The 22967-nt window shown below is 65.9% G+C and overlaps 2 protein-coding genes across 8 annotated transcripts; both read left to right on the plus strand.

Moving 5' to 3' along the window:
* The first annotated feature begins 240 nt into the window (after positions 1-240).
* On the plus strand, positions 241-3844 carry NPM2 (nucleophosmin/nucleoplasmin 2). The gene is made up of 10 exons (XM_054000707.1): positions 241-441; positions 552-634; positions 735-820; positions 1977-2093; positions 2567-2660; positions 3014-3126; positions 3282-3310; positions 3397-3433; positions 3588-3648; positions 3780-3844. Exons 2-9 carry the CDS (start codon positions 577-579, stop codon positions 3630-3632), a joined length of 579 nt encoding a protein of 192 aa, XP_053856682.1. The 5' UTR covers positions 241-441; positions 552-576; the 3' UTR covers positions 3633-3648; positions 3780-3844.
* Positions 3845-9697: 5853 nt separating this feature from the next.
* Positions 9698-22746, plus strand: DMTN (dematin actin binding protein). 7 transcript variants are annotated; one of them, XR_008440831.1, is made up of 17 exons: positions 9698-9780; positions 15061-15124; positions 15409-15462; positions 16740-16814; positions 17085-17240; positions 17463-17507; positions 17583-17691; positions 18696-18752; positions 18835-18987; positions 19068-19177; positions 19254-19359; positions 20280-20341; positions 21246-21294; positions 21978-22027; positions 22193-22253; positions 22357-22437; positions 22525-22611. XR_008440831.1 is itself a non-coding variant. In XM_054000701.1 (16 exons), the coding sequence occupies exons 3-16, from the start codon at positions 15445-15447 to the stop codon at positions 22636-22638; spliced, it is 1203 nt and encodes a 400-aa protein (XP_053856676.1). In that variant the 5' UTR covers positions 11503-11578; positions 15061-15124; positions 15409-15444; the 3' UTR covers positions 22639-22746. The 7 variants fall into 7 exon arrangements, 1 of the variants encoding a protein (XP_053856676.1); XR_008440833.1 differs by lacking the exon at positions 9698-9780 and adding an exon at positions 11499-11578 and having other exon boundaries at positions 16743-16814; XR_008440830.1 differs by lacking the exon at positions 9698-9780 and adding an exon at positions 11500-11578.
* The last annotated feature ends 221 nt before the right edge of the window (positions 22747-22967 follow it).

Here is a 22967-nt window from a genome sequence, read left to right on the forward strand (position 1 = left end):
GGGGACACGGGGGACATCGAGGGACACAGAACAACACAGGGGACATCGAGGGACACGGGGTGACATGGGAGGACACGGAGGGGACATCGAGGGACACGGAACAACACGGGGGACATCGAGGGACACGGAGGGGACATCGAGGGGACACGGGGTGACACGGGGGGACATGGGGGGACACGGAGGGGACATCGAGGAGACACGGGGGGACATGGAGGGATGCGGAGGGGACATCGAGGCACACACACAGAGCGCGTAGCAGGACAGGGCCACCACCAGCGTGTCACCACGCGGTGACCCGTCCCGCGCTCATTACCCCCCCCCCACCTGAGGGGGTAATTAACCAATTAACGCTAATCACACGGGCCCTATAAGCGCCGGCTGCGGGGCGGCCCCGCTGTCTGTGGGGTTCCCTCGGGGCCGACGCTCGCGCCGCTGCTTTGGGTGAGTTTTGGGGCGGTGGGGGGGGGGGGAAGATTTGGGGGCGCTGGAATTTTATTTTTTTTTTTTGGGGGGGGGTCCCACAGCTCCGCGTGCCGCCCCCCCCCCTCCAGGCCGTGCCACCCCCCACCCCTCGCCATGTCCTTCACGGACAGCACCGACAGCGGCTCCGACAGACCCGTGTCCGTCCTTTGGGGTGAGTGTCGCCCCCACCCCATAAACCCCGCTCTGGGGGTGTCCCCCCACCCTCCCTGGGACCCCCCCCCCCATGTGTCCCCCCGTGTCCCCCCGCGCAGGGTGCGAGCTGAGCAGCGCGAGGAGCTCCTGCACCTTCCGCGTGAGCGAGGAGTGGCGCTGCGAGCAGCAGCTGGTCCTGCGCACGGTGAGTGGCACCCCCACCCCAAAAATGTCCCTAAAATCCCCCCAAAAAAATCCCTAAAACCCCAAAAAAAATCCCTAAAAATCCCCCCAAAAAATGTCCCTAAAACCCAAAAAAATATCCTTAAAACCCCCCAAAAAAAATCCCTAAAAATCCCCCCCAAAAAATGTCCCTAAAACCCAAAAAATTATCCCTAAAAATCCCCCCAAAAAAAATCCCTAAAATCCCCCCCAAAAAATGTCCCTAAAACCCAAAAAAAATCCCTAAAAATCCCCCCCAAAAATGTCCCTAAAACCCCAAAAAAAAATCCCTAAAACTACCCCCAAAAAATGTCCCTAAAACCCAAAAATAGCCCTAAAGCCACCCCCAAAAAAAATCCCTAAAATCCCCCAAAAAATGTCCCTAAAATCCCCCAAAAAATCCCTAAATCCCCCTCAAAAAAATCCCCGAAAAATATCCCAAAAAAAGTCCCTAAAACCCCCCCAAAAAAGTCCCTAAAATCCCCCCAAAAATATCCCTAAAAGCCCCCAAAAAAATCCCTAAAACCACCCCCAAAAAATATTCCTAAAACCTAAAATGTCCCTAAAATCCCCCCAAAAAGTATCCCTAAAACCCCCAAAACATTGCCCCACCAGAAAAAAAAAAACCAAAACCTAAATAATACCGCCAAAAAAGCCCCCAAAAAAAAAAAATCCATTAAAAAACCCCAAAACCCCTAAGAATGCTCCTAAAACCCCAATAAATACACCCAAAAAAAAAACCCCAAAACCCCAACAAAAGGGGGTTGGGGGCGGTTTGTTCTTCCCGCTGCCCGGGATTAATTCCGGCATTAATTAATTCATTCATTAATCGCGACGTGGGAGAGATGGCGGGGGGGGATTGTGTCCCTCAGCCCCCCCCAAATTCCCGCGGGGTTGGGGGGAACCTCATCCCTGTTTTTTGGGGGGGTGAATTTGTGGGGATCGGGGCTGCACCCCAAAAACCCCGGCGGGTCCCGTGCGCTCTCAGGGGATTTTCCCCTCATCCCACGGAGTTCTGCACGATCGGGGGGTGCCCTCACCCCCCAAAAACCCCCCAAAAAAAGGGTAGGGGGTGCTGGCTGGATTTTGGGGGCGTTCTGCGGGGATTCCCTGAATTCCCTCTTGCCCCCCACGCCCAGGTGTGCCTGGGGGAGGCGGCGCGGGATGAGTTCCACGTGCTGGAGGTGGTGGCCGAGGACGGCGAGAGCCGCGCCCCGGTGCCGCTGGCCACGCTCAAACCCTCGGTGCTGCCCTCGGTGAGTGCCCGGGGAGGGGGCTCCGGGCTCGGGGAGGGGGCTCCGAACTTGGGGGGCTGCTCCGGGGGGAGCTCCGGGCTCGGGGAGGGGCTCCAAACTCGGGGGGCTGCTCCGTGGGGAGCTCCGGGCTCGGGGAGGGGGCTCCGAACTCGGGGGGCTGCCCCGGGGAGAGCTCCGGGCCCCGGGGGCTGCTCCGTGGGGAGCTCCGGGCTCGGGGAGGGGCTCCGAACTCGGGGGGCTGCCCCGGGGATGGCTCGGGGAGAGCTCCGGGCTCCGGGGGCTGCCCCGGGGAGAGCTCCGGGCCCCGGTGGATGGCTCCGGGCCCCGGGGGGCTGCTCCGGGGGCTGCTGCTGTCCCAGAGGCCGTCGCTGCTCCGGGGGTCTCCGCCCGTGGCCCCGGGCAGGGCTCCGGGGTCTGGGGGCTGCTGCTGTCCCGGGGGGCTGCCAGCAATTGTTTGCACCCCCATTTTCCAGGCCTCGCTGGCCGGAGTGGAGCTGACCCCGCCAGTGACCTTCCGCCTGCGGGCCGGCTCCGGGCCCGTCTACGTCAGCGGCCAGCACGTGTCCAGTGAGTATCGGGGTGTCCAGGGAGGGTCGGGGTCCCCCCCACGTGTCCAGTGAGTGTCGGGGTGTCCCCAACCCCCTGACACCCTCCACGTGTCCACTGAGTATTGGGGTGTCCCCCCCCCCCGCGTGTCCAGCGAGTATCGGGGTCCCCCTGACCCCCCACCCCCTGTCTAGTGAGGGTCGGGGTCCCCTCCACGTGCCCAGTGAGTGTCGGGGTGTCCCCCCACCCCCTGACCCCCCCCACGTGTCCCATGACTATTGGGGTGTCCCCCCCCCACCCCATATCCCGTGAGTTTTGGGGTCCCCCCCGACCCCCCCAGCGGGGTCTGGGGGCTCAGCCAGGCTCTCCCGCAGTCATGGACCTGAGCTCGGATGAGGAGGAGGAGGAGGAGGAAGAGGAAGCAGCAGAGGAGCCCCCCAAGAAGCCCCCCAAGGGCTCAGGTGCCCAGAAGGGCGGCGCTGCCAAGGTCAGCACCTGAGGGCTGGGGGGCCACAGGGGTTTTGGGGGTCCCCGCGGCACGGGGGAGGGGGGTGGGGACCCCAAATTCCTCCCTGTTACGGGGTGACCTTCATCCCTCGGCGAGGAAGAGTCCCCATCTTCATCTCTTTCTCTCTCCCGTAGAAAAGGAAGCGGGAAAAGGAGGAGGAGCTGTGAGTACCCAAATCCTGGGGCGGGGGGTTGGGGGTCCCCCGTGGCCGGGACCCCAATCCCAAATCCCCCCTTCTCTCCCGAGCAGGAACAGCCTCGCCCCCGAGGGTCCCCCTCCCGCCAAGGTAGGAGCTGCTGGGGGCGTCCCCTGCACCCCCTAATCCCGGGGGTTGGGGGGCAGAAGGGTCGGTCAGCAGCAGCTGGACCCAAAAAAATGGGGGCGCAGCGCAGATTTGGGGGCTCCCCCAGCGCCTTCAGCCCCTTCCCCCTTTCCCGCAGGGACGCGGAGCCGGCCGGGGCAGGAAAGCAGCACCAAAGAAATGACGGGAATTCCATCCAGGTGAGGATTGGGGGGGGTCCCCACAGAGCTGGCGGGGGGGAATTGGGGTGCCCCCAGCGCGGGGCTGGGGCGGCTCCGACCCCACAGCGGGGTCAGCCCGGTAAAATCCCTTTTCCTCCTTTCCCTTCCAGGTGCCTGGAAGCAGCAGCTGGTGGTGTGGTGGTGGTCTCGATCCCAAAATAAAGCACATTTTGCACTCCTGGAGCCCCGTGCTGCTCTGCGGGGTGGGGGGCTGTGGGAGCACCCCCCACCCTGGATTTTGAGGGGCTGTGAGAAGGGGGATTTAGGGACAGGATGGGATCCCACTGGACCTGGCCGGGATTTGGGGGGCTCGGGAGTCCCAGAGGGGACCTGACCCCCTGTTTGGGGCTGGGGGGGGGGCGGGGGGGTTAATCCCGCTCACACCCCCGCGATGGGCTTGGGGACAGAGGGGGGGGGGGGCTCCGGAACCGGGGGCTGCCCCTTTTGTGCTTCCGGAGGGGCTGCAAAATGGGGTTGGGCTGAATTCCAGTCCCGGGGGGGTTGATTTGATGGAATCGGGCCCCCCCCCTCACCCTCCTGCGGTTGGGGGCGGTGGGCTCCGTGCTGCTCCCCCTCCTGCCTCTCCCGGGGGGAAACTGAGGCACGAGTGCCAAGGCAGGTGAGCTCTGAACCGACCCCCTCCTCTTCCCTTGTGGTGCCCGTCGGGGACCCCCCCAGGGCGGTTTGACCCCCCCAGGGCGGTTTGACTCCCCCGGGGTTCCCCAGCTCCCCGCCGCGGGATTTATCAGGTATTTAACACTCCCTGGCCAGCAAACGGTGCCCGGCGAGGGGGGGGGGGATCCCCGGCCGCCCCCTGCGAGGGGAGGGGGTCCCCAGAGCCCCCCCCCCAGCGCTGGAGCAGCTGCTGAGCCCCTCCCCAGGTGGGTGAGGCACCGCCCGCGGCTGCGCTGGCACCAAGAGGTGACACAAGCCCTGTGTCCCCGAGGCGCGGTGCGCTTGGGGCGGGGGCAGCTGGGGACCCCCAAACCGAGCCCCCATTCCCCCCGTCCCGGGCGGGCCCCAGCCCCTCCCTGCGGGCACCGGGCCCGGCACGGGCGGCTGATGGCGAGGGCACAGCACGGCGCTGGGCGACCCCCGGGGCCGCAGGGAGAGGAGGAAGAAGAGGAGGAGGAGGAGAAGCCCCCAGCCCCGCTGCCTCCCGCATGAGCTTCGGGCGCCGCGCGTGGGCTCAGAGCACCCCGCGCTTCACCCGCCCGTCCCCTCGGCAACCCCTGACCCTGCAGAACCTTTACCTGTCACCCCCGGACCCCCCCGCTGCCACCCCCGGGCCCCCACTGCCACCCCTGGCCCTGCAGAACCTTTACCTGTCACCCCCGGGCCCCCCCGCTACCACCCCTGACCCTGCAGAACCTTTACCTGTCACCCCCGGACCTCCCCGCTGCCACCCCCGGGCCGTTCTCGGCTTTCCCCGGGCTGGGGGAAGGAGGAACCGCCCGCCCCCCTCCCCAAGAAAGTGCCCGGTTTTCCTTTTTTTTTTTTTTTTTTTTTTTTTTCCCCGCAGGTGTTTCCAGCTGCTCACGTTCTCCTGTCGGACCCAGGTAGGTGCGGGGGCTTTGCGGACCCCGGGGTGGGCGAAGCCGCCCTTGGTGACCCCCGAGCTGCCCCTTGGCTTTGGGGGGGGGTTCCCGGGGTCCCATCCCGAGTGGCTCCGGGCAGGGCAGGGATGGCGCCCCGGGGGTCGTGTGTGACCTCGAGGGGGTTCAGCGATGGCGATGCCCCCCCCAGACCCCTCTGGAGGGTCCGGGCGAGGCTGGCACGGACCCCAGCCCCGCTCGGGCTCCCGGGCTCGCCCCGAGGGGGTTAACGGGGTCCGCACCCTCCTAGCGGGGGGTGCGAGGTTCGACACCCCCTCCCCTCTCCCCCGCACCCTCTGGGGCTGCTGCGACCCCTTTTTTTGTGAGCTTTTAAAACCCACTGTTCCATATCGGCACCCTCTGCTGCCCGCGGCCCCGCGGCCTTAAAACATCCTCGGGACCTTTTTTCTTTTTTTTTTTTTTTTTTTTTTTTTTTCCCCTTCCCAAGGTAAATTCTTTGAAAACGAGAGGGGAAGGGAAGCGCCTTTGATGGAGAAGGGCCCCCCCCAATCCCATCCCACCTCCCCCAAAGGCGTTAAAGCGGATCCCGGGCAGGAAATGAGTCCCGGCCACGCACAAAGGTGGCGGGGAGGGATTTGGGGCGCTGGCAGCGCCCCCCGCCCTCCCCGGGCCGGACCCCCTCGTGCGTTCCCACCCAGCGAGGCGATTCCGCATCCCGGGAATGCGGGAGGCAGCTCCTGACCCCCCCCCCCCCGAGGTGATGCGTGGACCCCAAAGTGGCAGCGCGACCCCAAATGTCCCCCTCTCCCCCGCCTGGGGCTCATCCTCTGCCCGCAGCCCCTTCAGGGCGGGTTTTGGGGTCTCTCGGGTGCTGCTCGCACCGGGATCGAGCCGTTTTCCCCAGGGTGGCACCCACTGCTCCCCCATAGGGGTACCCAGGGTGGCACCCACTGCTGCCCCAGAGGGAATCACCCCAGGGTGGCACCCACTGCTCCCCTATAGGGGTACCCAGGGTGGCACCCACTGCTGCCCCATAGAGCACCAGGGTGGCACCCCCTGTTCTCCACACTCAGGGCATCACTCTGGTACCCCCTGATCCCCACCCAGGGCATCCCCCGCAGCCTGGTACCCCCAAACCCCATCTCCTCATCCTGGTTACCCCCAAACCCCATCACCCTCAGCCTGGTCCCCAAATCCCATCACCCTCAGCCTGGTACCCCAAATCCCCTCACCGTGTCCCCCCAAACCCCATTCCCCTCCTCCTGGTACCCCCAAACTCCATCCCCTCCTCCTGGTACCCCCAAACTCCATCCCCTCATTTTGGTCCCCAAACCCTATTCCCCTCATCCTGGTACCCCCAAACCCCATCCCCTCCTCCTGGTACCCCCAAACTCCATCCCCTCATCCTGGTGCCCCAAAGCCCATCCCCTCACCCTGGTACCCCAAAGCCCATCCCCTCATCCTGGTACCCCCAAATCCCATCCCCTCACCCTGGTACCTCCAAACTCCATCCCCTCATTTTGGTCCCCAAAACCTATTCCCCTCATCCTGGTACCCCCAAACCCCATTCCCCTCACCCTGGTACCCCCAAACTCCATCCCCTCATTTTGGTCCCCAAAACCTATTCCCCTCATCCTGGTACCCCCATCCCCTCCTCCTGGTGCCCCAAACCCCATCCCCTCATCCTGGTGCCCCAAACCCCATCCCCTCATCCTGGTACCCCCAAATCCCATCCCCTCACCGTGTCGCCCCAAACCCCATTCCCCTCATCCTGGTACCCCCAAATCCCATCCCCTCACCCTGGTACCCCCAAACTCCATCCCCTCATTTTGGTCCCCAAAACCTATTCCCCTCATCCTGGTACCCCCAAACTCCATCCCCTCCTCCTGGTACCCCCAAACTCCATCCCCTCCTCCTGGTACCCCAAACCCCATCCCCTCCTCCTGCCACCATCACCGTCCCCCCTGTTCTCCCTGCCGGGGTCACCCGCCCGGCTGTCCCCCCGACCCCGCTGCTGTCCCCCCGACCCCGCTGCTGTCCCCCCGACCCCGCTGCTGTCCCCCCGACCCCGCTGCTGTCCCCCCGACCCCGCTGCTGTCCCCCCGACCCCGCTGCTGTCCCCCCCTCCCCATAATCGCCTTCCCCGCCGCAATGCCCGGGGAGGCAGCGGCCGGACGGACCCCGGGGGGGGCCGCAATCCCCGAACCGGGGCTCCCCCCGCCCCACAAAGCGCGGCTGGGCTTGAGGGGGGGTCACAAAATTATAACAGATGGAGTTGAACGGAGCTTTAAAGCAGGAGGGAAACGCAACACCCGGCAATTAGTGACGGCCGGAATTAGCCCAGCGGCCGCGGTGATTTTATTTTTCCCCTCCCGTTTCCTTCAGCCCCACAGCCCCGGCTCCTTGTTCCTGCAGGAATTCGAGACGATCTCGAAAGGAGAAGGCTTTGATAAAGAAGCCGATTGGGCCCGGACCCTCCACGCCCCCGCCGCCCCCTCCTCAATTTAGCCAAATCTTCAAAGGTAGAGGAGTTCCCTTTGTGTAATCTCTGCTTTAATTTTTCCCCATCCCCTTTTTTTTTTTTTTTTTTTTTTTTTTTTCCCCTCTCTTCTTCCCAAGCCCTTCCTCTCTTTTCTTTCAGGGTTTTTCCCCTTCCTCCCCTCTCCTTCTTCTCGACCTCCTGGGACAGAAAGGGCTCGGAAGGGTGACTCCTTTTTAATTATGGCTGGAGAAGGAGAGAGAAAAGAAAACCCTCGCACGGCTTCTTTCTTATTTTTAGAGGTGAGACCCGGGGTGGAGGTGGGGACAGGACTGTCCTCTGTGCAGAAAGGGCACTGGAGGGTGTCTGCTCCCAGCCTTTCCCAGGGGCTGGGGGTGCCCGGGGGGGCCGAGGGCACCTCCCCAGAGCCCCCCTGGCTGCAGAGGTGCTGGGTGCCACCCGCTGCCATCCCAAACCCCCTGGTCCTTGCCCTCCAGAGGCGCCATGAGCTGGACCCGGGGGCGCCACTGGGGTGGTGACAGGGCTGGTGTCCCCTGCGGAGTGTCCAGGCCAGCCTGGAGGTCACCGAGCACCTCTGGGTGCAGCCCCAGAGCCCTGCAGGGAGGTGGAGGGGGCGGTTTGGGGTCAGGCGGCTGCTGCACAGAGCGGGGCAGGGCTTGTGCCCCCCGGGAATGCAGGAACGCTCCCTGGGGCCGTCCCGCAGCGTGGGGAGGCCAAGGGATGATCCTGCACTCCTCCATCCCTGTGAGTGCCCAGGGGATTGTCCTGCACTCCTCCATCCCTGTGAGTGCCCAGAGGATTGTCCTGCACTCCTCCATCCCTGTGAGTGCCCAGGGGATTGTCCTGCACTCCTCCATCCCTGTGAGTGCCCAGGGGATTGTCCTGCACTCCCTCATCCCTCTCTGCATCCACAGGATGCTCCTGCACCTCCTCCATCCCTGTGTGTGTCCAGGGGATTGTCCTGCACCTTCTCCATCCCCCTCTGCATCCTCAGGATTGTCCTGCACTCCCTCATCCCTCTGTGTATGTCCAGAGGATTGTCCTGCACTCCCTCATCCCTCTGTGTATGTCCAGAGGATTGTCCTGCACTCCTCCATCCCTCTCCGCATCCACAGGATGCTCCTGCACCTTCTCCATCCCTCTCTGAATCTTCAGGACTGTCCTGCACTCCCTCATCCCCCTCTGAATCCTCAGGATGCTCCTGCACCTCCTCCATCCCTCTGAGTGTCCAGAGGATTGTCCTGCACTCCCTCATCCCTCTGTGTATGTCCAGAGGATTGTCCTGCACTCCCTCATCCTTCTCTGAATCCACACGATGCTCCTGCACTCCTCCATCCCTGTGTGTGCCCAGGGGATTGTCCTGTATTCCTTTCATCCCTCTGAGTGTCCACGGGATTGTCCTGCACATTCTCCATCCCTCACTGAGACCAAAGGATGCTCCTGCACTCCTCCATCCCTGTGTGTGTCCAGAGGATTGTCCTGCACTCCTCCATCCCCCTCTGAATCCTCAGGATTGTCCTGCACTCCTCCATCCCTGTGTGTGTCCAAGGGATGCTCCTGCACTCCCTCATCCCTGTGTGTGCCCAGGGGATTGTCCTGCACTCCTCCACCCCTCTGAGTGTCCCCAGGATTGTCCTGCACTCCCTCATCCCCCTCTGCATCCTCAGGATTGTCCTGCACTCCTCCATCCCTCTCTGAATCCTCAGGATTGTCCTGCACTCCCTCATCCCTCTGTGTATGTCCAGAGGATTGTCCTGCACTCCTCCATCCCTCTCTGAATCCTCAGGATTGTCCTGCACTCCTCCATCCCTCTCTGAATCCTCAGGATGCTCCCGCACCTCCTCCATCCCTCGCCGAGCCCCGGCGCCGCTCCTGCCCGCCCTGCAGCTCCCGGCGAGCCCCGAGGCCGCTCCCGCACATCCTCCGCGCCCATCCCGCGCCTGCGGCGGGAGGCGGTCGCTGTGGCAACGTGCGTGCGGCGCAGGGGCGGCAGGGGATGCTCGGCGCGGGGATGGCTCCCGGCGGACGGGCAGCGGGCCATGGGCTCCCCTGAAGGTAGGGCCTGACCCCCCGGCACCCCCCGGCCATCCGCCCGCGCCGGGCCCGGCTCTGAAGGGGTGACCCAGCGGGGTCCGGCGAGCGCGGCCGGGCTTGGATTTGGGGTGCGTGGGCCGCTGCGTGCTGCGGGTTGGAGCCGCATCGGGGCGTCCCCAAACTCCTCCGGCCGCCCCGGCGTGCCGGGCCGCGAGGCCGAGCCCCGGCGGCTGCCACGGCCGGGTCAGGCGCCCGAGCAGCCCCCCGGGCGCAGGTGGCAGCCGCCGAGCAGCCGCTGCGATCGTCTTCATGCTTGAGAAACTGGGTTAGTGGCGGGGGAGAGGCGGCCGCAGCCTCGATTATTCACGGGCACGGCCCCGGGGGGCGGCGGGGGCCGGCGGAGCCCCCTCGGCGCGGGGGGACGGCGGCGCGGCGGAGCCCAGGCCGGGATGCTCCGGCGAGCCAGGCCGGCCCTGGCGCTAAAGGACACGCGTGTGGATCCCCCTGGGGGTGTATCCCCGCCAGATGTTCACCTCTGGGCCTGTAGCCCCCCAGATGTGCAGCCCGGGGTGTGTTTCCTCCCAGATGTGTCCATCCCCGGACACACCCCAGGCTCTGCCTCCCCCTGCGTGTCCATCCCCCCCACCCAGATGTGCGTCCGGAGGGGTCCGGCAGCCCTTTCCTGAGCCGGGTGGGGGGAAACTGAGGCAGCAAAGAGCAGAAGCAGCGAGGAGGAGCCCCAGAAAGGGAGCTGCTGTCACCAGGCAGCGCTCCCACACAGAGCCGGGAATAGACTCCGGCTCCCGGCGCTGCGGCACCAACGCAGCCCCGCCGCCCCCGGCGGGGCCCGGCCGCGGCCCCGCTCCCGTGCCGGATGCCGGGATCACCTTCCGAGCGGCTCCGGAGGGATGATGGAGGTGCCGCAGCCTCCCTGCCCTGCCCTGCCCGGCCGCGCTGCCCAGCCCTTCCCCCGGGCCGGGGCTGGACCGCGACCCCCCAGGGCGTGGTTGGGGGGCGCTTGGGGTGTGGGAGCATCAGCTCTCCCCGCCAGAGCCCAGCGATCGATTCTGGCAGATTCCCAGCACCTCCCAACCCTGCCTGGGCTGCGGATGGAAGTTCCCGCTGGATTTCCCCTCCCGGGGCAGCGAGGGGTGGGCGCAGCACCCCCAGACCCAGCCTGGGGGTCGCGTTGGGCGGGAGGTGCCATCCCCCACCCCCGCCCCGCGCTGCCGCAGCCCCGTGAGGTGCTCAACCCCCCCCGAGAGGGGCTGGGGGTGCCGAAATCCCTGCGGGGGGAGCGGGGGCTGCCGCGCCCGGTGCCCAGCGGGGGCTGGGGGGGTGCCGGGGGTCCGGGCTGCCCCTGGCCAGCGGGGCAGGCCGGGTTTATTCCTGTTTTCCTCCCTCTTTGTGCCGGGGAAGCGGGAGGAGCGGCGGTCAATACTGCTTCGTCATGATGCCGGCTAATTCTCCTCTTGTCGGGAAAGGGACTGAGCCAGCAGCGAGCTGGGGAGAGGGCGAGCGGCACCCACGCGGCCACCAGCCCTCCCCCGCCGGGCAGCCACGCACTCCTCCACCCTCCCACGCAGCGCTCCACGCAGCCTCCCCCGCACGCCCGCCCAGGCGCGGTTATCGGGCGGCGGGGCTGGCGGGGGGTGATAGGCTCGCTCGCCCGCCCGCTCGCCCGCCCGCTCGCCCGCCCGCGCCCCGCTGTCACGCTCTCGGATGCGCCGCAGCCCCGGTAGCCCACGCGCGAGTCGGGGCCTCCTCTCGCCCAGGGCATCCCCGCGCGGCCGGAGGGATGCGGTGTCGCCGGCCTTAGGTGAGTGAGCGGCCGCGCGGCCCGGGAGGGACGGGGACAGGGCTGGGGACACGGCTGGGGACAGGGCTGGGGACACGGCTGGCGCCGGGGGCGCCGGTTCGTGGCGGCCGCTCTCCGTTTTCCCGTCGATTTCCGCTGCCGCCGCTCCCGGGGGGAGCTCGGGGGTGCCCCACGGTTTGTCCCCCACCTTGTCCCCACACCCGGCGCTGCTGCCATCGCTGGGGAAGGGTGGAGGGAGGGGGGGACGCGGGGACCCCTCCCCGAGCCCCCCCCGCGGCACCGCAGCGCTGCCGGCGCCCCCCCCCCGGGACACCCGTGTCCCCCTTCCCTGGGGACACCGCCACGGGCACCGCGGATGCCAAGGGAGGAGGAGCCCCACCTGAGCAGTGAATTTGGGGGGTCTCAGCGCTGTTGCTGGGGGGGCACCCCCTAATCCCACCCCCCTGTGAAGGGTTTGACTCTCCCGCGGACACGGAATTTTGGAGCGCCCCAACCCCCCCCCGGCAAAGCCCGGAGGGGCCGAATTCCCGTTTCCCCACCGCCACGGAGCATCGGGGGGTGATTTAGGGGGAGAATTTGGGGCGCAAATTTGGGGGGTCCCCCCTCCTCTCTTGGCCGTGGATGGAGCCGTCTCCGGGGGGGGTTCAGCTGCTGCCTGCGGGCACGCAGGGTGGGTGGCCAGGCTGGGCTAATTCCAGGGCCACCACCTGGCACCTCGGGACCCCCGGGCACCTCCCGGTGTCCTGTCAGGTGTGAGCCCCGCTGCGGCCGCCCCAGGCGCGGTTTTGGGGTGCCCAGGCCCCCACCCCCGGGGTACCCAACGCTGGGCGTGCCGTGGCGCCGACCCCAGGGCTGGCAGAACCGCGGGGTTTTTGGGGCGCGGGGGGCACCCCCAAACCCCCAGCGGGAGCCCCGGAGGGGCGCGGCCTCCTCACACATCCGCAGCGGGTCCCGCCGCGTGCGGGATGAGCAGGCTAATCCCACTTTAATCCCAGATTACGAGCCACGTGAGGCGCGGCCCAGCGCGGGCTGCCGGGTGGCCATCGGGGCAGGGGGGCCGGGCAAGGAGCCCCCCACCCCCGGCAGTTTTTGGGGTTCAGGCTGCGCCTCCCCCCCTCTGAACCTGCGGGGCTCGGAGCCTCCTGGCAGGGCCGGGGGCAGCCGCGCTGGCCCAGATTCCGCGGATGGGAGGAACCGAGGAGGTGGAAATTCCTCCTTCATCTCCGTCCGCTCCGGGGTGGGGTGGGCGGATTGTTGTTACCCCCCCCCCACCCCCGCCCCATCCACCTTCCATGCAGGGAAACTGAGGCACGGAGCATCCCCGTGCCCGCGGCAGGTCCATCCCAGCCATGGAAAAACGCCCGGGGCTGGCAGCCGGTGGCTTTTGAGGCCACCGAGGTGCCCGGGCAGCGGCGCGGAAGCGATGGCTGTCAATAGCCACGGGCTCGCTGCCGCTGGCCCGGCGGGGATGGCAGCGGCAGAAACAGGACAAGGGAGGAACCGGACACCGGCGAGCCGCGGGTCGGGGACCCACGCGCTGCCCGTGGCTCGTCGCTGTCGCGATCAAGTTGCCGGTGGGGCCCCGCGTGCGGCGGTGCCTCGGTTTCCCCGGTGAGCGGGGAGGATGCTCGGGGCCTCGCCTGCGCTGTTTGTTTGGAGGTTGTGGTGGGAGGAGGAGCAGCAGGAGGAGGAGGAGGCCGGGGCTGGGCTGGGAAGCACCGGACACCGTTCCCAGGGCTGGCGGGAACCGTCTGTTCAGGGAACTTGTGACCCCGGGTGTCCCCCCCGCCCGTCGCTGCTGGCCGCGAGCCGCGACAGCCGCGCCACAGCTCGGGCACGCGGTGGCACGGGCAGGGAGGGAGGGTGAGGAGGAGGGCCATGGAGGAAGGCTGGGGGTCCCCTCCTGCTCCCCCCCGTGGGGGGGTTCTCACGGCCTGGCCCCTGGCCCGGGGCCGGGCCCTGATGGCTTTGGCGGCTGCGAAAAGTCAAATCCGGATTTCCTCGGGGTGGGGAGGAGGGAACCGGCGGCCTCTTCCCGCGGCAGCACAGCCCTGGCTCCCCCTCACGGGGTGGGGTGCGGGGGGGACCGGCACCCCTCCATCCCGGTGAGCCCCGCCCGCACGTGCCCTGTCCGTCCGTCCGTCCGTCCATCCATCCTTCCTTCCTCCATCCCCTCTCCCTCTTCCCACGCTCCCTGCCCGGCCCTTTTCTTTCCCCGCCGTGGATCCCCCCCCGCCCATCAGCATCGCCCTGAGAGGGGGACACGCTGCGTGTCCCCCCCCTCCCCGCTCCCCCTCGCCCTGCTGGCCAGGAAAATCCCAAACAGCCGAGCCGCCCTTATCTCGGGCCACGCGGGGGACCTGGCGGCGGATCTGCGGGGACATTGGAGGTTGCCATGGGGAACGCGGCTGCCATCGGGGCGGTGGCTCCCTGCCCGCGCCTGATAAGCTGTCCCCGCGTCCCCAGAGCGCGGGGAGGGGCGGGGGACCGTGGCCGAGGTGGCTGTGCAGGCCTGGCACCCCTCGCCGGTTTTGTGGCGTCTCTCGGCGCCCCCGGCTCGGGTTTGTTTTCCTCCCGCCGCCCCGGCCCCGCACCCACCCTCCCGCCGCTCCCTCTGCTCCCGTTCTCCGCCATCGCATCCATCTGCTCGCTGTCACCGCGTCCCCGCCGGTGTCCCGAGCGCCCCGGAGCGCCACCGGGGGCGGGGGGCAAGGCTGGGCTCCGGCACTGGAAAGTGTGAGCTCACGGCTGTGCCCGCCCGGACAATGCCGCCCTTGTGCCGGGCCGGGGGTGCCCATCCCAGCGGTCCCGGATCCCCCGGGAGGGCGGGGAGGCGCTGGGGGTGGGGGTCAGCGCCTTAAACCCCGTCCCAGCGCCAAATCTGGGGGGTCTTTTGTGCCGGGGGTCTCACGGGAGGGACACGGGGCTGCCGGCGGAGCTCCCTCCTCCCGCGCCCCGCGGCTGCCCCAGGATGCTCCCGGATCTCTCCGATCTGCTCCCGCTCCGTCTCCGCATCCCACGGGAGCGAGCTCTGCGCTCGCGGGGCTGGGGGACAGCGGGCTCGGTGTCCCCAAAGGCGGTGCCACCGCCGTGCCCAGCCTGCAGGGCTGGGGCTCAGGGCCGGAGCTGCCCGCGCTGCTGTCGCTGTCGCTGTCGCTGCCCGGCTCGCTTTGCCCAATTCCCTCCCTGGTGAAAGGAGAAGTTTGGAGCAGAATGGGGAATTTTCCCCTTTGTGCGCGGCATTGTGGCTTTAGAGCGCGGCCAGGCCCGAGCCCCGGGGGCTCTGGGGGGCCGAGCCCGTTCCGCTGCCGCTGGAGCCTTCTGGAGGCCGCGGGACAAAAGGGCGTCGCTGCCGCCAGCACCGTCAGCAGCCACCGGGCAGCGACACGCAGCAGGCACGGGGACAGCGTGGGGACAGCGTGGGGACGAGGGCTGGCCTCGTCACCCTGCGAGTCACCGCCACCTCTGTCCTCTCCTCGCAGAGGGAACATCCGAGCCCCAGCCCGGAGTCGGCGCCCAGAGGGATGTGGAGCCGCGGAGGCAGCGGTGAGTGCGGCGTCCCCGCCTGTCCCCTGCCCTGGCGACAGTGGCATCTCCTGGCAGGCTCGTCCTGCTGCCAGCACAGCGATATTTGGGCACTGGGGAGGTGCCACCGGTGTGGGGCACGCAGGGCTCAGCCCGTGCCAGGAGGGCGGTGGGGACGTGCCACCCCCGTGCCCGCTGTGGCTCAGCCCCGTGCCAGGAGGGCGGTGGCATTTGGGACCCCCCAGCCCGGGGTGGGGGGGCTCTGTGCCCACCCTGGCAGTGCCCAAACCCCGCTGTCCCCACAGGAGCCTGTGACTGACACAACCCCCAGCCAGAGCTGAATGGAAAGACTGCAGAAGGTAAGGGGGGGGGGCTGGGGGTCCAAGGAGGGTGCTGGGGGTCCAGGGAGGGTCTTGGGGGTCCAGAACCGTGTGCTGAGGGTCCAGAGAAGGACTTGGGGGTCCAGGGAGGGTCTTGGGGGTCCAGAACAGGGTACTGGGGGTCCAAAGAGGGTCTTGGGGTTCCAGAATAGAGTTCTGGGGGTCCAGGGAAGGTCTTGGGGGTCTAGGGAGGGTCTTGAGGGTCCAGAACAGGGTTCTGGGGTCCAGGGAAGGTCTTGGGGGTCTAGGGAGGGTGCTGGGGGTCCAGGCAAGGTGCTGGAGGTCCGGAGAATGTTTCAGAGACCCAGGGAAGGGTTTTGGGGGTGCAAGAAAGTTCTGGGAGTACAGAAGAGGGTGCTGGGAGTCCAGGTAGGGTTTTGGGGGTCCAGGGAGGGTGTTGGGGGTCCAGGGAAAGTGCTGGGGGTCCAGGTAGGATGCTGAGATAGAGAACAGGGTGCTGGGGGTCCGGAGAAGGTTCTGGGGGTCCAGGGAAGTGTGTTGGGGGTACAGGGAAAGTTCTGGGAGTACAGAACAGTGTGTTGGTGGTCCAGAGAAAGTTCTGGAGGTCCAGGGAAGGGCGTTGGGGGTCCAGGGAAAGTGCTGGGGGTCCGGGAAAGGTGTTGGGGTCCGGGAAGGTTCTGGGGGTCCAGGGACGGGTGTTGGGGGGTCCAGGTAGGGTGCTGGGGGTCCGGGAAGGTGTTGGGGGTCCAGAGAAGGGTGTTGGGGGTCCGGGTATGGTGCTGGGGTCCGGGAAGGTGTTGGGGGCACAGGGAAAGTGCTGGGGGTCCGGGAAGATGTTGGGGGTACAGGGAAAGTGCTGGGGGTCCAGGAAGGTGTTGGGGGCACAGGGAAAATGCTGGGGGTCCGGGTGGGGTGCTGGAGGCGCTGGGGGTCCTGGCAAGGCGTGGGACAACGGGGAGCCCTGCACGCAGGGAAGGCACGCGGGGCTGGTGGCCAAGGGCAGGGGCTGGTGGCCAAGGGCAGGGGCTGGTGGCCAAGGGCATGGGCAGTCATGGGCTGCTGTTAGCCGGGCCTTGCCTTCCTCCTCCTCCTCCTCCTCCTCCCGCCCAGCCTGGCAGCCCCATCTAGCGGCAGCGTGTCCTGGCCAAGCCGCTGTCACCTCCCAGCTGTCCCCTGCCTGCCCGGCGCCCACCAGCAATCCCAGTGCCCAAGGAATCTGGGATCCGCGGGATTTGGGAGCTCAGGGGGCTCCCCTGAGCCCCTTCCTGGGCTGAAATCCCCCCTTTTCCCTCCAGCAGCCACTGACCTCCCCTGGGAGCGTCTGCTCTTCCCGCGGATCCAGCGTTCCTGGCTCTCCCTCCAGCATCGTGGTAAGAAGCCATTCCCCCCTTCCCACCTCATCCCTAAATCCATGGGGGATGTGGGATGTGACCCCCCTCCCCCAAACCCTCCCCATCCCCCTGGCACGGCCTTGGCGGGTGTGATCCCTCCCCATTCCCAAAAATTCCCTTCTGCACCCCAAGCGGAGGCGTTCTCCCTTCCTCCCAGGCCAAAATGCACAACGAGGTCCTGGGCTACAAAGACCTTGTAAAAAATTCCCTTCTGCACCCCAAACGACGGCGTTTTCCCCTTCCTCCCAGGCCAAAATGGACAACGAGGTCCTGGGCTACAAGGACCTGGCTGCCATCCCCAAGGACAAAGCGATCCTGGACATCGAACGCCCCGACCTGATGATCTACGAACCCCATTTCACCTACTCGCTGATGGAGCACGTGGAGCTGCCCCGGAGCCGGGAGGTGAGGAGGAAATCCCTGGTTTTTGGGTTTTTTTTTTTGAGGGGATAGAAGGATCGCCGAGCTGGAATAGAATTCTAGAAGAATCGAATAAAATTCCAGCACAAAAATACCTTAAATTGATTCAAATCCTTCAGAATTCGTAACAGTTCGTGAAGGTTATTAAAATTGTTAAAATTCAGTAAAAAAAAAAATTAAAATTCATTCCATCCTTGCCTTCTGCAGCGCTCCCTGTCTCCCAAATCCATGTCTCCTCCTCCGTCCCCGGAGGTGAGTACCGCGGGAGGAGGGGGTGGTGCTGAGCTGGGGAGGGGTCTCGCTGATCCCGGTCCCGTTTTCCCGCAGGTGATCCGGGAGTGGCTGGAGAGCCGCCCCCCCAGCAGCACCCCGGTGCCCCCCTCGCGCCAGGGCGCCGCCCCCACCCGCAGCAGCGTCCAGCACTTCCACCGACCCGGTAACGGCGCCGGCACCCCAAAGCGGGAGCCCAGCGCTGCCGGCCCCAGCCAGAGTGCCGGAGCCTCTTCCCGACCCCACGAGCCCCCACTCCCATTCCCGTCAGCTCCCACTCCCAACCCCATCAGCTCCCAACCCCATCAACTCCCAATTCCAACCCCATCAGCTCTCAGCCCCATGAGTTCCCACTCCCATTCCCGTCAGCTCCCACTCCCAACCCCATCAGCTCCCAACCCCACGAGCCCCCACTCCCATTCCCGTCAGCTCCCACTCCCAACCCCATCAGCTCCCAACCCCATGAGCTACCATTCCCATTCCCATCAGCTCCCAACCCCATGAGTTCCCATTCCCATCAGCTCCCAATCCCAACCCCATCAGCTCCCACTCCCAATCCCATCAGCTCCCAACCCCATCAACTCCCAATCCCAACCCCATCAGCTCCCACTCCCAACCCCATCAGCTCCCAACCCCACGAGCTCCCACTCCCATTCCCGTCAGCTCCCACTCCCAATCCCATCAGCTCCCAACCCCATCAACTCCCAATTCCAACCCCATCAGCTCCCAACCCCATGAGCTCCCACTCCCAATCCCATCAACTCCCAATCCCATCAGCTCCCAATCCCAACCCCATCAGCTCCCAACCCCACGAGCTCCCACTCCCATTCCCGTCAGCTCCCAATCCCAACCCCATCAGCTCCCAACCTCATGAGCTCCCACTTAGAATCCCATGAGTTCCCAATCCCAACCCCACGAGCTCCCATTCCCAATCCCATAAATTCCCATTCAAAACCCCATAAATTCCCATTCCCAGCCCCATCAGCTCCCAATCCCAACCCCACGAGCTCCCAGTCCCCACCCCATGAATTCCCATTCCCACGAGCTCCCACTCCCAACCCCAAGAGTTCTCATTCCCAATCCCAACCCCTCGAGCTCCCAATCCCCACCCCATGAATTCCCATTCCCACGAGCTCCCACTCCCAACCCCAAACCCCTTTTTCCTTCCAGAGACCGACACGACAGAGCTCAACATCTACAAGAAGCCGCCGATCTACCGGCAGAAAGGTGAGTGTGGGGAGGGGGGGGTCTATCCCACGGGATGGCGCATCCCGGGATGCTGCCTCACCCCCTCCCCGTGCCCCCCCAGAGCACCACTCCAGCGCCCACCACGGGAAAAATCTCATCGAGGACCTGATCATCGAATCCTCCAAATTCCCGGCGGCGCAGCCCCCGGATCCCAACCAGCCCGCCAAGATCGAGACCGACTACTGGCCGTGCCCGCCGTCGCTGGCCGTCGTGGGTAGGTGGGCACGGCGGGGTTTTTCCTCCTGGAGAGCCCGAGGAAGGCTGGGAATGGCTGGAACGTCCCTTTTCCCGCAGAGACGGAGTGGAGGAGGCGGATGGCGTCCAAGAGAGGGGAGGAGGAGGATGAGGATCTGTCGGAGGAGATGAAGAACCTGCGGGAGCTCCAGCGGCAGGAGCTGAGCAAGGTCGGGGCGGGGCGGCAGCGCTGAGGGGCTGGGGGTGCGCTGGCACCGATGCCAACGTGCGTCCCGTGGCTCCCAGGTCACCTCCAACCTCGGGAAGCTGATCCTGAAGGAGGAGATGGAGAAGTCGCTGCCGATCCGGAGGAAAACTCGCTCGCTGCCGGACCGGACGCCTTTCCACACGTGTGAGTGGGATTGTTCTCCTGACGGCCACGGCCCTTTGCCTCCTCATCTCTGCGTGCCTGTACCCCCCTTCTGTCCCCCAAATCCCACCTGTGCATCCCAAATCCTGCCTGTGCATCCCAAATCCCTCCTATACATCCCAAATCCTGCCTGTGCATCCCAAATCCTGCCTGTGCATCCCAAATCCCTCCTATACATCCCAAATCCCGCCTGTGCATCCCAAATCCCTCCTATACATCCCAAATCCTGCCTGTGCATCCCAAATCCTGCCTGTACATCCCAAATCCTGCCTGTGCATCCCAAATCCTGCCTGTACATCCCAAATCCTGCCTGTGCATCCCAAAATTCCAACTGTACCTCCCAAATCCTGCCTGTACATCCCAAATCCTTCCTGTACATCCCAAATCCCTCCTGTACATCCCAAATCCTGCCTGCACCTCCCAAATCCTGCCTGTACATCCCAAACTCTGCCTGTGCATCCCAAAATCCCAACTGTACATCCCAAATCCCTGCCTGCACCCCTGCCTGTCCCTGTCCATCCCTTCCCATTCCTGATGGTCCCTGCCTGTCCCTAAATGTCCCTAAAGGTCACTGCCCATCCCTAAAGGTCCCTGCTTGTCCCTAAATGTCCCTAAAGGTCCCTGCCTGTCCCTAAATGTCCCTAAAGGTCCCTGCCTGTCCCTGTCCCTGCCTGTCCCTTAAGGTCCCTGATGGTTCCTGCCAATCCCTGCCCATCCCTGATGGTCTCTGCCCATCCCTGCCTGTCCCTAAATGTCCCTGCCTGTCCCTGCCTGTCCCTCCCTGTCCCCGAATGTCCCTGCCTGTCCCTGCCTGTCCCTGCCTGTCCCTGCCTGTCCCCGAATGTCCCTGAATGTCCCTGAATGTCCCTGCCTGTCCCTGACGGTCTCTGCCTCTCTCTCAGCCCTCCACACGAGCTCCAAGAGCTCCTCCCTCCCCGCCTCCGGCCGGAGCACCCTCACCCGGGTAAGCGGCTGCCAGCGGTCCCCCACCCTGCCGGGGTCACCCCACCCTGCCGGGGTCACCCCACCCCGCTCAGGGCTTTGGGGTCACCCCTGTGACCCTGTTGCTGTGGCCCTGTCCCTGTGACCCTGTCCCCGTGTCCCTGTGACCCTGTCCCCCTGTCCCTGTGACCCTGTGACCCTGTCCCCGTGACCCTGTCCCCGTGTCCCTGTGACCCTGTCCCTGTCCCTGTGTCCCTGTCCCTGTGACCCTGTCCCCGTGACCCTGTCCCTGTGTCCCTGTCCCTGTCCCCGTGACCCTGTCCCTGTCCCTGTGTCCATGTCTCTGTCCCTTTGACCCTGTCCCTGTCCCCGTGACCCTGTCCCTGTGTCCCTGTCCCTGTCCCCGTGACCCTGTCCCCGTGTCCCTGTCCCTGTGTCCCTGTCCCTGTCCCTGTGACCCTGTCCCTGTGACCCTGTCCCCGTGTCCTTGTCCCTGTGTCCCTGTCCCTGTCCCCGTGACCCTGTCCCCGTTACCCTGTCCCTGTCCCTGTGCCCCTGTCCCTGTCCCTGTGACCCTGTCCCTGTGACCCTGTCCCTGTGTCCCTGTCCCTGTCCCTGTCCCCGTGACCCTGTCCATGTGTCCATGTCCTGTGACCCTGTCCCTCTGTCCCTGTCCCTGTCCCCGTGACCCTGTCCCTGTGTCCCTGTCCCTGTCCCCGTGACCCTGTCCCTGTGTCCCTGTCCCTCTGTCCCTGTCCCTGTCCCTATGTCCCTGTCCCTGTCCCTGTGTCCCTGTCCCTGTGTCCCTGTCCCTGTCCCCGTGACCCTGTCCCTGTGTCCCTGTCCCTGTCCCTGTCCCTCTGTCCCTGTCCCTGTGTCCCTGTCCCTGTCCCTGTCCCTGTGACCCTGTCGCTGTCCCCCCGCAGCTGCAGTCGGCAGAGTTCGGCTCGGCGGGGAGCGAGAAGGGCAGCCCTGGTGAGGAGCGGGACAGAGTGGGGGTGTCCGGGGGTGTCCCTGGGGGTCTGGGGGTGTCCTGGGAGTGTGGGGGTGTCTCTGGGAATGTGGGAGTGTCCTGGGGGTGTCCTGGGGGTCTGGGAGTGTCCCTGGGGGTGTGGGGGTGTCCTGGGAGTGTCCCTGGCAATGTGGGGATGTCCACGGGTGTCCCTGGGGGTGTGGGGGTGTCCCTAGGGGTCTAGGGGTGTCCTGGGACTGTAGGGGTGTCACTGGGTGTCCCTGGGGATGAGGGGGTGTCCTGGGGGTGTCCCTGGGAGTGTAGGGGTGTCCTGAGGATCTGGGGGTGTCCCCGGGAATGTGGGGGTGTCCCTGGGAGTGTGGGGGTGTCCTGGAGGTGTCCCTGGGAGTATGGGGGTGTCCCTGGGAATTTGGGGGGGTTCTGGGGATATGAGGGTGTCCCTGGGAGTGTGGGGGTGTCCCTGGGAGTGTGGGGGTGTCGTGGGGATTCTGGAATGTCCTGGAGGGATGTGGGGGTGCCCTGGAGATTTGGAGGTGTCCTAGGGGATGTCTCCGGGAACGTGGGGGTGTCCTGGGAATGTGGGGGTGTCCCCAGGGACGGGGAGTGGTGGCACAAGCCCGGGCTCAGCAGGAATGAGGGGGCACAGCGGGGTCCCCAGGCTGAGCCCCCTCCTCTCTCTGTCCAGCCCTGCAGGTAAGAGCTCACCTGGCCCGGACACCGAGACCCAGCGAGAGGGTGACGTGGGGGGGGGAGGAGGGGGGCACCGGGGCCACATCGCGTCCCTGGAGCAGGGACGGAGGGCCTGGCACCCCCAGGCTGGAGCCCCTCACCTCGGCTCGGCTTCAGAGGGAGAATTTTGGGGGGGTGGGCGCCGGGCTGACCTCAGGTTTGCCCCCCCAGAACGGCCAGCGCGGGGCGCATGGACAGAGGGAACTCCCTGCCCAGCATGCTGGAGCAGAAGGTGAGCGGGGCTGGGGGCTTGGATGGGGCCGGGGGGGGGGCTTGAAGGGGCTTGGGGGGGGCTCTCTGAGGGTCTCACAGCCCCCCACCCACCCCCTTTGCAGATCTACCCCTATGAGATGCTGATGGTGACGAACCGAGGCCGCGTGAAGCTCCCGCCCGGCGTGGACAGGACCAGGCTGGAGGTAGGGGCTGGGTCAGGCTCGGGGGGCTCCTGGGGGGGGTCCCTGCTCTGTGTCACCCCCCTCTGTCGCCCCCTCCCCTCCTCGCAGCGCCACCTGTCCCCCGAGGACTTCCTGAAAGTGTTCGAGATGCCGCCGGAGGAGTTCGGCAAGCTGGCCCTGTGGAAGCGCAACGAGCTGAAGAAGAAAGCCTTCCTCTTCTGAGTCCTCCTCTTCTGAGCCTTCCTCTTCTGAGCCCTCCTCTTCTGAGCCTTCCTCTTCTGAGTCCTCCTCTTCTGAGCCTTCCTCTTCTGAGCCCTCCTCTTCTGAGCCTTCCTCTTCTGAGCCTTCCTCTTCTGAGTCCTCCTCTTCTGAGCCTTCCTCTTCTGAGCCCTCCTCTTCTGAGCCTTCCTCTTCTGAGTCCTCCTCGGCCAGCTCAGTCCGTGTCGCGCCGTGTAACCGCTTTAGGGCTCTCAGCCAGTTTTTCCTGGGGTCCCCCCCCCCACTTCCCCCGCGCCCCCAGCCCCCCAGATCTGCCCCCCACCCACCCCTCG

Source organism: Vidua macroura, chromosome 28 (assembly GCF_024509145.1).
Source record: "Vidua macroura isolate BioBank_ID:100142 chromosome 28, ASM2450914v1, whole genome shotgun sequence".
Classification (NCBI taxonomy): Eukaryota; Metazoa; Chordata; class Aves; order Passeriformes; family Viduidae; genus Vidua; species Vidua macroura.